The sequence below is a fragment of the Colletotrichum lupini genome, chromosome 7 (assembly GCF_023278565.1).
Source record: "Colletotrichum lupini chromosome 7, complete sequence".
Taxonomy (NCBI): Eukaryota; Fungi; Ascomycota; class Sordariomycetes; order Glomerellales; family Glomerellaceae; genus Colletotrichum; species Colletotrichum lupini.
Genome location: NC_064680.1, coordinates 3731302 through 3744493, shown reverse-complemented (window position 1 = coordinate 3744493; position 13192 = coordinate 3731302). Strand labels below are relative to the sequence as shown.

The following is a 13192-nucleotide window of genomic DNA, read 5'->3' as shown; positions in this document are numbered from 1 at the left end:
TTGGTTTGTACTCCGAATTTGAACATTGTCTTCAAATTCGATGGCATACCATATCCATGCGTTCACAAGGGCCGGAGACGGTGTCTTTCTGCATCAGAACTGGCTTCCCCAAGGTGCCATCGGCCCTGTCTCACAATGACAGGACCACTGTAGCGAGATCCCAGGGAAACTTCGTGGTCCATGCCTGTCAACCTAGCTTTATTTCTGGCACATATTTTAACCTCAGCTCAGCGTTTGTAATCCATGAACTGCGATCTTGGACTCCGGCGAGGGTGTCACTATACAAGAGTCACCAAGCAAACAAACGTATGAGCAAAGCATTCCGTTCATTTACTTTCTGATATACCATGCTAATCGGCTCCTCAGCAATGACTTCCTTGTCTTATCACTGACTTCACTCGAATCTCTCACATCACGCTACTACATAAGTCACAATGGCAATTAGTAACACCCCAAAATCGGTCATCGTCACCGGCGGCGCCAGCGGCATCGGCCTTACCATAGTACGCCACTTTGCCTCGCAAGGCGGCAAGGTCGCCATCTTCGATGTCAACGCAGCTTCTGGCAAGTCAATCGCGTCTGACGTTGCTTCAGAGTATCCTCAATCTACGGTGACCTTCCACCAATGCGATGTTTCTTCGTGGAAGGAACAGGCTCAGGCATTCTCGGATGTCTATAATGCATTTGGCAGGATTGATGTTGTCTTTGCCAATGCTGGTATAGCGGAAGGGATGTCAAACGCCCTTGCAACTATCCACCCCGACGCTCCTCAAGAGCCGAACCTAAAGGTTGTAGCCGTGGATTTGAATGGTGTCATCTATTGTAAGTGAACCCCCGTTCGGATTTCGCTACTAGTTTCTTCCAGTTTGTGCATGACTTCGAGGCTAACATCGCCTTTCGTAGCTGTTAAGCTTGCCACTCACTACATCAGCAAGAACGAAATATCCGAAGACTCTCGTGGCTCCATCATCTGCACTGCGTCAGATGCCGCTCTTTATCCGTTCCCAGTCGGACCGATGTATGCAGCTGCGAAGGCTGGCGTGATCGGTCTCGTACGGTCGACAGCTCCCATACTTGAAGATCTCAAGATTCAGATCAACACAATGGCACCAGCAGCTTTAGGTAAGAATCTCAACAAATCTCAAGGGACATTGTCATCATCAGATCACTAATGCGACGTTAGTCACAAATATCATCCCCGATCCAGAAATGTACAAACACATGGTAGTCACGCCAATGTCTACCCTGATCAAGGGCGTATCGCAGATTATAAATGATACAAGTCTCAACGGCAAAGTCGTAGAGATTCACGACGAAAAACCGACCATACGCGATGAGCCCTATCAATTTGTGTCTGATGGAACTCGACACAACCAAGAAAAAGCGTGGGAAATGTTCAAATTCTTTAAGGCTTCGACGGGAGGCCTTCATGCTCCATAGACATGCCACATTGGAAGTGTTTGCCGTTGAAACGCCAAGTTTCCAGTGCACAAAATAAACGTGCTCAGGGCTTCAGCCGCGCGCGTTCCCTCAAAAACTTTACTCAGTCACATCGTGAGATTGACTCCAGTCCCGAATAATAGCCATCTAGTGACAAGGAACTTCTGCTGCACGCAACTACGCTTGCATTATTTCTCCTTCGAGATAAGGCCCGCAGCTACGTATTTATGCAAGATACTTCAAGATGAACGGCACAGTCTCAACAACATCCCAATCCTCCTCCTTGCTCGCATCCCCAAAAATCCTCAACGCGCGTGCAATAAATGCGTAGCTACCCTCGGGTACAACAGTCCGATCGGCCAAGAAGCCGCCAAAGTTCCAGGTGTACCCGAACCTGTGCGCATACGCAACAGGCGACTGCGGCAGCGCGCCGAGGGTCGGGTACCCGAGCACATCAGTGACCTTGAGCGTAGAGTTGCCGCTTCTGCCGAGGGCCACGAGCTCTACGTGCAGATCGGTTGTGCCGACGGTCGGGGTCACGACCATCTTGGGGTAGATGGCACTGCCCGTAGATCCGGGGCGCGGGATGGTGAAGGTCCGGTTCGCAGCGACGGGAATGAGGAAGTGGTTGTCCGTGGAGGAGAGGTAGACACCGTTCAGGCCGAGGCCGGGGACCAGGACGGGGGTTTCACGCATACTTCCGCCGACACCGAGGTATGGTACGGACAAGGTCTCGCCGTTGCTTCCTTCGAGGGTTATGTATCCGCTGTACACGGGCAAGAGCGTGGCGTTCAGGCCGGAGGGAGGCACGGCGGTGAACTTGACGTCAGCGCTGCCGCCGGCGGGGACGATTAGGGATTCAGTCTCGAAGTTGATTGTCGCCCACTCGTCGACGGTCGGGGGCGGGGCACGGGCGACGTTAAGCTGGGCTTCGCCCGGGGTGAAGGTGTATACGGTCACGGACTTGGCGTGGCCGAGCTTGTAGGTGACCTCTTCGGCGGCGGTGTTCTTCACGCTGAAGGTGTGCTCGCCGACGAAGTGGTCTGTATCGTTGAAGGAGATGCCCGTCGAGCCGAGGATCGTAGTGGCGTGCGCAGCGTCCCAAGCCTGTACGAGGCCGGCGCCCTGCTGCGGTACAGGAGCCAGAATGTCATCGTGAGCAACGGTGCCATCGTTCCAGGCCTTCGGCTGAGCAGTGGCAGCAATGACGGAGCGTAGGGTCTCCTGGTCAAGGGTACCGCGGACCTGTCCAACGAGAGCGTAGACGGCGGCGACGAAGGGAGTAGACATGGAGGTGCCGGGGTTGACCATGTACTCGCCCTGGTCCCAAGTCCAGGTAGAGAGAATGCCTCCGCCGGGGGCGGTGAACTGGGGCTTCACGTCGAGTTCCCAAGTTGGGCCGTAGCTAGAGAATGGGCTGGTGTACCCGGCGGTCGGGCCATTTGTGATGGGCTCGGCGAAGAGGCCGGAGGTCTTGGGCGGTCCGATGGTGATGGTGACGTTTTCGGCGTGGGCTTTCCACTCCTGGGCCTGGCGGGGCATGACCATTCCGATGCCAAGGATGCCCTCGGTGTAGACGTACGGGGGATATAACCTACTGACCTCCCATTAGCCACCACCCTCCTTATCAAAGGTATCTGAAGTGTGCGGAAAGATAGACTTACGACTCGCTAGCAGGATAGAAAAGGATATACTTCGCGCCTCTGGCGAGGAGGTTCACGGCCTGGACGTCGGATTGACACCCTGCGTCCATGGAGATCAAGGGAATAGAATCAGTCAAGTCGATATCTGCAGGGATTGGGTTGCAGGCCGTGATATTTGCGCTCGCAATCCACAGACGCAGAGTCACGTTCGCAGTGGTGACGGGGGTGCTGTCAGCCCACCCAAAGGCAAACTCGCCCGTCTCGTTAACGAATGTGCCGCGCTTCATGAGGTTCGGCAGAATGGTATTGTCAACGGACCCAATGCCAGCAACAGCCTTTCCGGATGCCGGCGAGGCCACAGCCCAGACTCCCAAGTTACCAGAGTTACCAGCCGCAACGACGACGGGAATACCAGCCTCAGCGATGCGCGAGACAGCGACGCCGGCAGCATCGCTCGCCCAACCTGAATCGTCGCCCGCAGAGCACGAGATGACGTCGCTCCCGTCCTCGTAGGCGCGGTAGAAAGCAGATACCAAAATCTCGCTCGTCGTGTACCCAGCGCAACCGCTGACCTTGTACGCGCCGAGCGTGACATCTGGCGCAGCACCCGTGAAGCCAAGCTCGTTCTCCTGCGCCATGATGATACCCGCGACGTGCGTACCGTGGCCCTGGCAGGTATCAAGGGGATCCGCGTCAGGAGTAGGCGCGTCGGAGCTCTCATAGTAGTTGTCCCCCGTAAAGTCCCAGCCGTACGCGACGTGGCAGCCCTCGCCAAAGCAACCGCCTAGGGCAGGGTGTCTGTAGTCCACACCAGTGTCGACGATGGCGACCTTGATGCCCTTGCCCGTGAACCCGGCCTCGCGGAGCTTGTCGACCTGCGTCATGACGTGGGTGCTGTAGGTGTCCTTGGCGGCCTCGTCACGTCTGTCCTTGAGGGAGCGCAGGAGTGCAGCGCTGGAAGCGGTCCCGTTGCGGCCGATGGATGTGCCCACGGGCTTGGGCATCTTGATCTTGCGGACCGGCCAGACGCCCTTGACGCTGAGCTTATCTGCGATCTTGGCGGTGGTGATGTCGGGCTCGCCGGCGTCGTCGACGCTGAAGGAGGCACCATTGAAGAGGCCGAACTTGAGGTCTAGGCGGGGCTTCACGGCAAGACCGTCGGAACGCAGCTCGTCGTAGAGAGCGGAGGGGTCCTGTTCGCCGTTGAGCTCGACGATGTATGCGCCCTGGACGAAGGCATCTTCGTTGACCGCGGGTGCTGCGGGCGCGGCAGTATCGTCGGCGGCAACGACAGCATGCGATGCAGAGGCGAGAAGCCCTAGCAAAAGGGAGGCGTTGGAGGAGAACCTCATGGTGATGGCGGTGGACGCTGGAAATGAAACGAATGACCGGCGGTAACGACGGAAGCTCCTTCAATAGAGACGAGTGGGTACATCATGAGCGTATATATAATGATCCTCTACAAGTGTTTCTGCTTTTCCTGTTGTTGATGCCGTGGAGTTGGGTCTGGGATATCGATTGTGCGAGCCTGCAAGTGACGGGCTACGGATCGTGAGTGAACACGAGAAATTGGGACCTTCCCAAATGGGTAGCGAAATTTCCGGCCCATTGTGGTTCGTGGAGATCTTTGCCTATGCTTGCCATAACAATTGAGTTGCTTGATAGTTGCCAAGCCGGCAAAGATATCCTCGCTTTCGCATCTTGTCTGCTTTTCCAGTTGTCATACTCGGCCGAGAAATATGGATCAAGATGGAATTCAGAGACGCTAGATCAGTCTTGGGCTTCAGAATGAGATGAAGAGATGAAGAGGGTAGACACCTCGACAAAAGCAATCGCAACTCTGTACCATCACTGCGATACCACCTTCGGCCGACAGCCGAACTCAAGGTCGTGGGGCCGCAGGTCGTATTCGAAGATCACAGTGGGCCGAGCGCACGCCGCTACAGTCTTGGAGCACGTCACTACAACAAAGTGAGCAGACGAGCTTAAATTAATCTTCATCCTGGACGCTGTCGATGTGCTCTGATATCCGTATCTCTCAATGCCCAACATCCCCGCCGTAGCCGACAAAGCCGGGGCCCGTTGTTCGTTTTAGCTGCCGGGTGTGGCACTTTTAACCTCGTCCGCATTCATAAGCTTAATCTACCTTAACTTTTGGTGGACTTTATTTAGCCTTAGGTGACCCAGAGTCGGCAAGGGTGCAGCGGCCTGCATATGTCGAAGATAGCGTGATAGAGGACTGCATCAACTGTCAGCCACCTACAGCACAAAATCTCGTATTTTAATCTGCAATGGTATTGAACATTCTCGGTGCGTCTTAAAGAGGCAAGTTGTAGAGTCTGAACAGCTCATGTGGACGATCCAATTGGTGGGGTTGTAAAGAGTACAGCGGCACTCAACAGTGTCTTTTGCATTTGGGGAAGCCGTGGGATCCGTGGAACCCCAACTCCAAATAACGCATTCATTCAGAGGCTAATTGATGGCAACAGAGTCCAAATCCCCAAGTGGCGCAAAAGAGCGACGGCTTTCAACATTGAAAGCTCACCAAAACAAAATAAGATAGCACAACCTGGTTTCAATCCAGGGACCTCTGGGTTATGAGCCCAGCGCTCTACCCCTGAGCTATTGTGCTTGATACTTGTGGGGATGCATGGTGAATCCACATCATTTTGCGCGAATTTTCTTGATCAAGTTGCATCATCGTGAGGTTTCGACGCGTCTTCTATCAACTACGTCGTGGTCGTTACCACCGATGAGAGCTTCAAGGACCAATCTAAGCCATCATTTATTCGGGGTTTGCATTTGGCTGATTGTGATAACGTGTGTATCTCTACCAAACCTAACAGGATCCAACAACCGCAACATTGCAGAGAATTTTTAACAAACGCTCTGAAGAACGCTTAAAGGTGAACGTCATCCGATGGGAACTCGTGAACTTGGAAACTCAAGAAATCCTCCTCGTTTGAAACTTGCCTTCCTTTGCCAACCCAATCTCCAGAACTCATTCATCCTCAATCTCTTTGCACAGGATGCAGCTTCACCCACAACGGTGCCTTCTCCCAGACCATGAACACCTTCTGCGTCCCAATCCAATCCCCCTCTGTAGCATTCTCAATATCAAACTGCCACAACAACCTCGCCATGATGATTTTAATCTCGGCATAAGCCAAATTCCTACCAATACATTTGCGCGGCCCAACCTGGAACGGCTGCGACGCATCATGCTGGTCTCCAGCAAACAGCCGAACATCCACATCCTCATCGGCTGCTCCGTCCTTGTTGCCATCATCCTTTGTAGTCATCCATCGTTCAGGGATAAACTCCTCCGGCAGCGTCCAGTTGAGGGGGCTGTGCGAGGCAGCGTAGATGGGAATGCTGACTGCCGTGCCCTCGGGCAAGAAAACGCCGTCGACGGTCGCGCCGCCGGCGGGCACGATGCGGTGGTGCGGTTGCGGGGAGGGCGGGTAGACGCGGAGAGCCTCTTCGATACAGGCGAGGAGGTACTTGCAGCTATTGACGCCCGTGAAGGTGATTTCGTCTGGGTGGGAAAAGGTTGAGCGAACTTCACTTGTGAGTTTGGCGAGAACGCGGGGGTTCTGGGTGAGGAGGTATGTGAGTCCTAGGTGATGTTGTCAGTTATGGGTTACCTGTTCTTCCATGAAGCGTGACTGTGGTGGTTGGAAACATGTCGGCTTACCTGCGAGCAAAGTCGCCGTGGTCTCGCTCCCGGCAGCGATGAGGATCTGGGAGTTCCCTTCGAGTTGTTTATACGACATTTTCCCCGCGTTGTACGCCGAAATCAACCTCTCCATGAAATCAGGGACGGTTGCTTCCGTCTTGAGCCGGTGCTGGACCTTCTCCTGAAAAGTTTCAATCCAGACATTAGCATAGTTCACGAGGCAGGACCACTCAAGCTACACCGAGGAGCTTCAACCGGTGGTACACTTACACTCTGAAGTTCATTCAGCGTCTTCACATCCTTAGAAATAGTCTTCGGCATCGTCAACAGCGTCGCGGGAAGCTGGAGCAACTTGGGGAGACGGGAGATGGCCTGGTGGAAGGACATGAACTTCGCCAGGGCGAAGAAGATCTGGACCCAAGTGTGAAGGGTCGACGTTGTCAAGCAGTCAAACGACTCGCCAAAGGCTACAAAGGAACTGTGTCAGATAGGAAGCTAGAGTTGATGACACACGGAACATGGGATGGCAAACGTACTGAGGAATCCGATGAAGTCGAAGGTGAGAAACTGCAAGATATCATCAGGATCACACTCCCTCTCCTGACGCGCTCGCTGTTAAACCGCCGATATCAAGGAAACTTACATTATACCATTCCACAACATCAACAGGCCGTCCTCCCTCCCCCACCTCCCCAAGCTTCGCAAACAAGACATCAACAAACCCCTTCAACACCTCCTCCTGCTCCCTCATAGCCTTCTCCGAGAAGCCATGCGCGAACAACCTACGAATGTACGAATGATACTCCCGGTCCGCATTTATAATCACTGCATCGCCCTTGAGCGCAGAATGATACTTACTGTCCTTACTGAACTCGAGCTGACCGGGCGCCTTGTGCCCGTAAATCTCCTTCCACTGCGGCGCCTTGATGTACGACAGGGAATCGGGAGAAGTGCGCACGACGGGGCCGTAGGTGTTGTGTAGCTCGAGAAGGTCGTAGGGAGTGCGGCCGTTTAGGTAGGAGAGTGCTGTCCACCATGGTGTTGCCGCTGCGAGACGTGGGCCTGGGAAGGAGGAGAGGGGGTGGAAGTAGATGTTATAGATGGCGAGTGCAGTGTAGTAGAAGATGGTCTTGTGAGTGATTAGCTATGTTTCCGTATAGTTTGTGAAGCTAATTCGACACTTACGATAATGATAGCACACGGGATGAGCAACAGCCCGTGATACGTGGTTACAGACTCGACAGCGATAAACATCATTATATGTTGTTTTCAATTGCAGGTGAAAAGGACTTCAGAAATCCAACGCAAGTCAATATAGACTGTGAGAATGAGGGAGAAGAGCAAAAAGGAAAACGCAGCTTCTGAAGCGCATGCTCCAGATATACTACTGTCTTTCGAAGCATAAGTCGTCCACCAGATCACGGACGCAGAAGAAGCCGTCCAGAGTGACACGATAGACGGCAGAGCTACCACAGCATCAAGTTATGCAGAATTGTGCAGATCATGGGGACGCACAAGTCATGCACTTCGATACTTGGACCAATGATCGCGCTACAATCCATTAATTTTGGCGAGATATGCACAACGATCGTTTTATGTACCAGGAACTTGCATCGTTTCACCCTCCCGCAATGTGGGGTCGGGCTTCTTGAAGAACCCGAAGGCTCTGGCGATGATTCCCCGGATATCACGACTTGGGGTCTCTCAAGCCATTCAATTGAGCTATCAAACGCCATGTAACACTCGAATACGCGGAAACGATAATCCCAGTTTCTGATAACTCAATTAAAGTGTGGTCAAATCCTTCAAGGTTCAATGTCTACCTTATGGATTATAGTCTTCGACTCTTGTCCCTAAAGCCGATTCAGCGGTCAATCCAGATAAGACGAACTCGCGCCTCGTCGGGTTGCGGCTACTGACATTGAGCTGAACACCACCACATCACTCATCCTCTTCCGTGAAGTCCAAACAGTGAAGGTTAAGTATACTTGCGCACGAGTGAAGTCAATGACATTTGCTTTTACATACAAACCCGCCGTCGATATTTTGTTCCTCCACAGTCTCATCCCCCATCAAATTCTACTTCTCAACCACTGATTCTCGACGACAAGCGAATTACCACCAATCTCTACCATTTTACAACTCTCTACACTCAAACCTCTCCATCCTCATTTACTAAGACCACGCAACAGATCCTTGGATTCAAACTCCTAACCAATATCTAGAGTATAAAACTAACCAAGCCTAACTTCACCATCACCTCCACATCTCCCCCAAAAGATGAGGTACGCCAAGCCCTCAAGCGCCGCCCCCAAATCCATCCCTCCCCCTCTTCCCGTCCGTCCCTCCCGCCGCACCGCGAAGCACCAAGAAAAGCGCGGCGAGGTGGCGCATCTCCCGCAATTAATCATACCTTCGGATACGGATGCTTACTCGCTTCATCGCCAAGACACCAGTGACGCTCTCTCCCGAATCGCCGCAACGCCCAGGGGCCCTGTGGCTTGCCGACGTCACTGCATCTTGGTATTGACGTCGAGCCAGCGACTAATCTGCGCCGAACACTCGATGTGGTCGCCGACTTTGACAGTGTTGCGGAAGAGTATTGAAATATGAATTAGGCATGAGATGGACGGGCAAATGAAGTTGTTGCGCCTGTCGCTGAAAACTCCTGATTGAGGACTACTGCAGATACCACATGCATTCGCAATTGAGACAATCCTCAAGTTCACTTGATAGACGCCATTGACCGTTTCACCCATAATATTAACAGTATATGTAACCGCAAGAATCCTTGCATCTGCTCGGCCCTCCGCAACGGCTATACTCTCTCGCGTCGTCCACATAGCTTGGCTATAGCACCCCTCGTAAATGGGTATCCTAAATCATCGCAGTCGCACCGACCGCACACATCCCATCATATTCCGCGCATTATACGACTAAAAAAAACACACCAAGCTCTCGGCAAACGCTGCTCACACTTAGGCGACGTTGCTCTTGGCCCGGCGAATCTCCTTGCCCTTGTCGGACCACGGGAGGTGGAAGACAGGAACCTGGAAGAAGGAGTTGCTGTAGAGAAATTTCAATATTAGCAAACTGAATCCACATCGCGCGCATTGTTCTACGCTATAGCGCGGCGGGGAGGAGAGAGGGGAAACAGCAACGATGACGGCACGGTCTAGCGTAGACCTGAACCGATCGCCGGTCGAGCGGAAAGGTGGGTGGATAGTATGCAAAAAAAACTCACCTATCGTCCTGAAGACCTGCCAGAGCGCAATACCACGCCAAAAACGCGGCAAGCATACCAAAAGTACCACCGCAAATCTGCAGGTTGCGCGACGCGGTCAACGCACCGTTGTTGGCGGCGTAGTTCTCGCAGGCGAGGAAGAGGAAGGCTAAATCGAGGGTGAAGAAGAGGGAGAAGAAGACCACGGTCGAGCGCAGGGTGCAGAGGAGCAGCAGCGTCGTGAAGATGAACCAGCCCGTCAGGAAGAAACCGACAGCTGAGTAGTGATCAGAGTAGTTCGCGGCATAGGGGCCGTCCGCGGCGATGATGCCCCAGTTGGGGGTCAAGAGGATGCCGTATGCGATCCAGAAGCCGCCGTACGATGAGAGAGCAGTGGCACCAAAGGTGTTGCCGACGGCCATCTCCCTGTGAACGACCAACCGTCAGTCAGCATTGGCGCGGATGAAGGATGCAAAGTGATGACTGGTTTGTGATGCTCGTATTACACAAGCTTCTCCACAGGTTCCCCTGGTCCCGGGCGTAGGCAAGCATCCTGTGGACCAAACTTCCCCGAGTCCCCCATGCTTGTGTGTCTAGCTCAAGGTCCACTCCGGCGCTAAGGAGCGCATCCATGCTCCACATGAACGCACCGGAGCTTCCGCTTGCGGGAGACATCGTGGAGACGGTTGAGATGAGATGTTGGGGAAGTTTTGAGGACCCTGGCACGGAAAAGGGAAAAAAAGAAAACATGGGAAGAAAAATCTTGACATACCACATGCCAGCGAGGAGCTGGACCAGACCTCCGTATCCAAAGGCGAGGGGGACGGCAATGTTGGGCGCAGTCACGCCGCGAGCGTGGAGGTTGACGCAAGAAAGGACGAACGTCGTGAGGGCGAAGGCTGAGAGACCGAGTGGTGCTGGGTTTGCGAACTTTCTGTGTTCGTACGGCTTCCATACACCGGGTTGGAGCGAACCACCGAATGCCTGCGCTTCTCCTTCAGTCATGTTCCGGTAGTCGGCAACGCGGGAGAAAGGCCCGGCTTGTCGTGAGTATGTGTTTTGGCCTACTTGAGCACCATTGGCACCATTGTAGTGGTCGGCACCAGAGGTATGCACATCCTTCTCCACGTCCTGTGGAGGGACGGCGTTGTGGTGAGCCTCGTGTGTGGCCATTGTGTGTAGTCTTCCGGGTGTAAGAGATAATAAGGCAAGTATGTAACCAGATAGAAAAATGAGTATAGGGGGGTATCTTGTAGCAAGAGTAGGCAAACTCCACGGAAGACGGCACACAACTTTGATGAAGGAAGGTTTCTTTCGACTCCGGGGAATGGGTGGGGAGCAGTCTTTAAGTAATGGGGGAAGAACGGGGTTCGAGGCAAGAAACGATCAAGCCAGGACGAACGGAAGCCGGGGTCGAGGGTCAGCGCAAAATGCAGAATGCTGATGGGCCGGTAGCTTCGTGAACGTGTGTGAACGTCTGGGGTATGTACAGATACGTGGGCCCCGACTGACGCGGAGAACTGGAGATGGATGAGGAGGAGGAGGAGAAGCAGCGTGGAGGACAAGTGAGGAGAGGAGGCGTCGTCTGCAGGAGGAAGAGGGAGGGAGTGGGTCGAGTAAGATCGCGTAGTTGGTAGACTAAGAGGGTGTGAGGGCGAAAGGCGAGCCGTCTGCTTCCAAGGGCCGATCTTTAAAGCCCAGAGAAGAATGAACCGGGGGATGAAATGGGAATGGGGTGCAACGGAGGCTCCATAATAGATTCATTATTTTTAATATTTTAGGTTGCGATGTCGGGTGGTGGTGGAGTGACCACTGACACGGCGTCGGAGCCCGCCATTGGAAGGGGAGATCTGCTGGAAATGACACGGAAGAAAATCCGCAATGGCGCGAATAAAACCCTCCTCTCGTCTTCCCCAGAGGCCAGACGGGCCGAAAAGGAAGGGTCTGCTGGTAAAGGGGGTTTCCATCGCCATATGCTTCGAAGCCAGCATGCCAGCTCAACGACGACATGCCCAGATCGTATGGAGACGGCCAGCCCTCGGACTGGCGCATTAGTGAGCTTGCAGCCCCTGTGAGAATAGCAGCTCCTCGATCCATCCCCATCAACAGTTCGGCAACTCTTTGCTTACATCCCGGCCATCCGGTCAGTGATGCAAGTAGCGGGGGAACAAATCTCGGGTTGTTGAAGGTAACTTGGTCTTGCCCAGCCCTGGTAAACTTGGTATCCAATGATGGGGAGGAAGGCCGATTTGAGAGAAGAGTCTCGCCATCTCAAGCTCTGAGACATCTTGGAACGGTCATCCTTTCGCCCACCCCCGCTGGTTTGAGCTACTGTCGAATTCCAGTGTTCGGGATACCTAGGTGCGGAAGATTATGACAATTGAGATTACCCAGCAAGAAAACATGCGACGACCAAAGGAGCAATGGAGATGGATAGCTCCCTGCCTTGGGCCACTTGGGAAATCAGTCCACGAGCTGATGTCATTCCCACCTTTTCCGTCACCAGAAAGCTTCTCCAATTTTTTAGGCGTGGCTGCTTTGGTCGCCGTCTGCAACTAGCAAGTAGCGGGGGTGGGTGATGAAAGGCAAATCATTATTGCATAAGCGGCCTGGGCTTGCTGTTGTCGAAAGCTACCCCCAAAGCGCCTAGCCTCTGACGTTTGTCAAAGGACAGTTAATTAGCGACTGAAATACCATATGGCCGAAGTCTCGTTCATCCCGTCCCCAAAGACGTCGAGGGCCGCATCTGCAGAGTATAGCCCGACGTTTCTAGATGGCGCTGCTCGTTCCCTTTACCATGCTGTCCAGCAGCCCAACGCCGACGCAGACACGATGCGTGGGATTGCGGATACATCGCTGAGCAGCAGCAGGGCGACCGGCCAAGACCAGATTGAGCCCCAAAATGCAGGGAGGGCGTGGCGATAACACCTGATGTAACTATCACTGCAGCGGAATTGAGAGGTGCGTCTCCCGTCTGAACGTTTTCGGACTGGCGTTATGCTCTGCCCTGACGCCCGGCCTTCCACGAATTCCGTCCAGATTGTTCCCTCTTCGCGGTCGCGCTCTCATTGGGCGAGACAGGAGGACGGCAAAAAAGGTCCCTTTGAGTTGTAACTTGTAGCGGCACCTCGATATTACCGTGTGTCATGAATATGGTTGAACCAAAAGGCCTAGCGGACCAAGGGTAGGAGTATGTGTATTCCGCAC

General features: G+C 53.7%; 5 protein-coding genes and 1 non-coding gene across 6 annotated transcripts; 2 read left to right on the top strand and 4 right to left on the bottom strand.

The window, feature by feature from the left end:
* Window positions 1–434: 434 nt before the first annotated feature.
* On the top strand, window positions 435–1440 carry CLUP02_14143 (uncharacterized protein; the record flags this gene model as incomplete). Its single annotated transcript, XM_049293075.1, has 3 exons — window positions 435–822; window positions 904–1122; window positions 1184–1440. The coding sequence occupies 3 exons, from the start codon at window positions 435–437 to the stop codon at window positions 1438–1440; spliced, it is 864 nt and encodes a 287-aa protein (XP_049150221.1).
* Window positions 1441–1665: 225 nt separating this feature from the next.
* On the bottom strand, window positions 1666–4435 carry CLUP02_14142 (subtilisin Carlsberg; the record flags this gene model as incomplete). The annotated part of the gene is made up of 2 exons (XM_049293074.1): window positions 1666–3034; window positions 3105–4435. The coding sequence occupies 2 exons, from the start codon at window positions 4433–4435 to the stop codon at window positions 1666–1668; spliced, it is 2700 nt and encodes an 899-aa protein (XP_049150220.1).
* A 1208-nt stretch (window positions 4436–5643) lies between these two features.
* On the bottom strand, window positions 5644–5715 carry CLUP02_tRNA254. Its single transcript has one exon. It is a non-coding gene; the product is annotated as a tRNA-Met (tRNA).
* Window positions 5716–6094: 379 nt separating this feature from the next.
* On the bottom strand, window positions 6095–8019 carry CLUP02_14141 (averantin oxidoreductase; the record flags this gene model as incomplete). The annotated part of the gene is made up of 6 exons (XM_049293073.1): window positions 6095–6702; window positions 6781–6943; window positions 7033–7229; window positions 7299–7329; window positions 7406–7891; window positions 7948–8019. The coding sequence occupies 6 exons, from the start codon at window positions 8017–8019 to the stop codon at window positions 6095–6097; spliced, it is 1557 nt and encodes a 518-aa protein (XP_049150219.1).
* A 1721-nt stretch (window positions 8020–9740) lies between these two features.
* CLUP02_14140 (GPR1/FUN34/yaaH family protein) lies at window positions 9741–11158 on the bottom strand (the record flags this gene model as incomplete). Its single annotated transcript, XM_049293072.1, has 4 exons — window positions 9741–9828; window positions 10007–10411; window positions 10636–10704; window positions 10758–11158. The coding sequence occupies 4 exons, from the start codon at window positions 11156–11158 to the stop codon at window positions 9741–9743; spliced, it is 963 nt and encodes a 320-aa protein (XP_049150218.1).
* A 1524-nt stretch (window positions 11159–12682) lies between these two features.
* Window positions 12683–12910, top strand: CLUP02_14139 (uncharacterized protein; the record flags this gene model as incomplete). The annotated part of the gene is made up of 1 exon (XM_049293071.1): window positions 12683–12910. The coding sequence occupies one exon, from the start codon at window positions 12683–12685 to the stop codon at window positions 12908–12910; it is 228 nt and encodes a 75-aa protein (XP_049150217.1).
* Window positions 12911–13192: the final 282 nt, after the last annotated feature.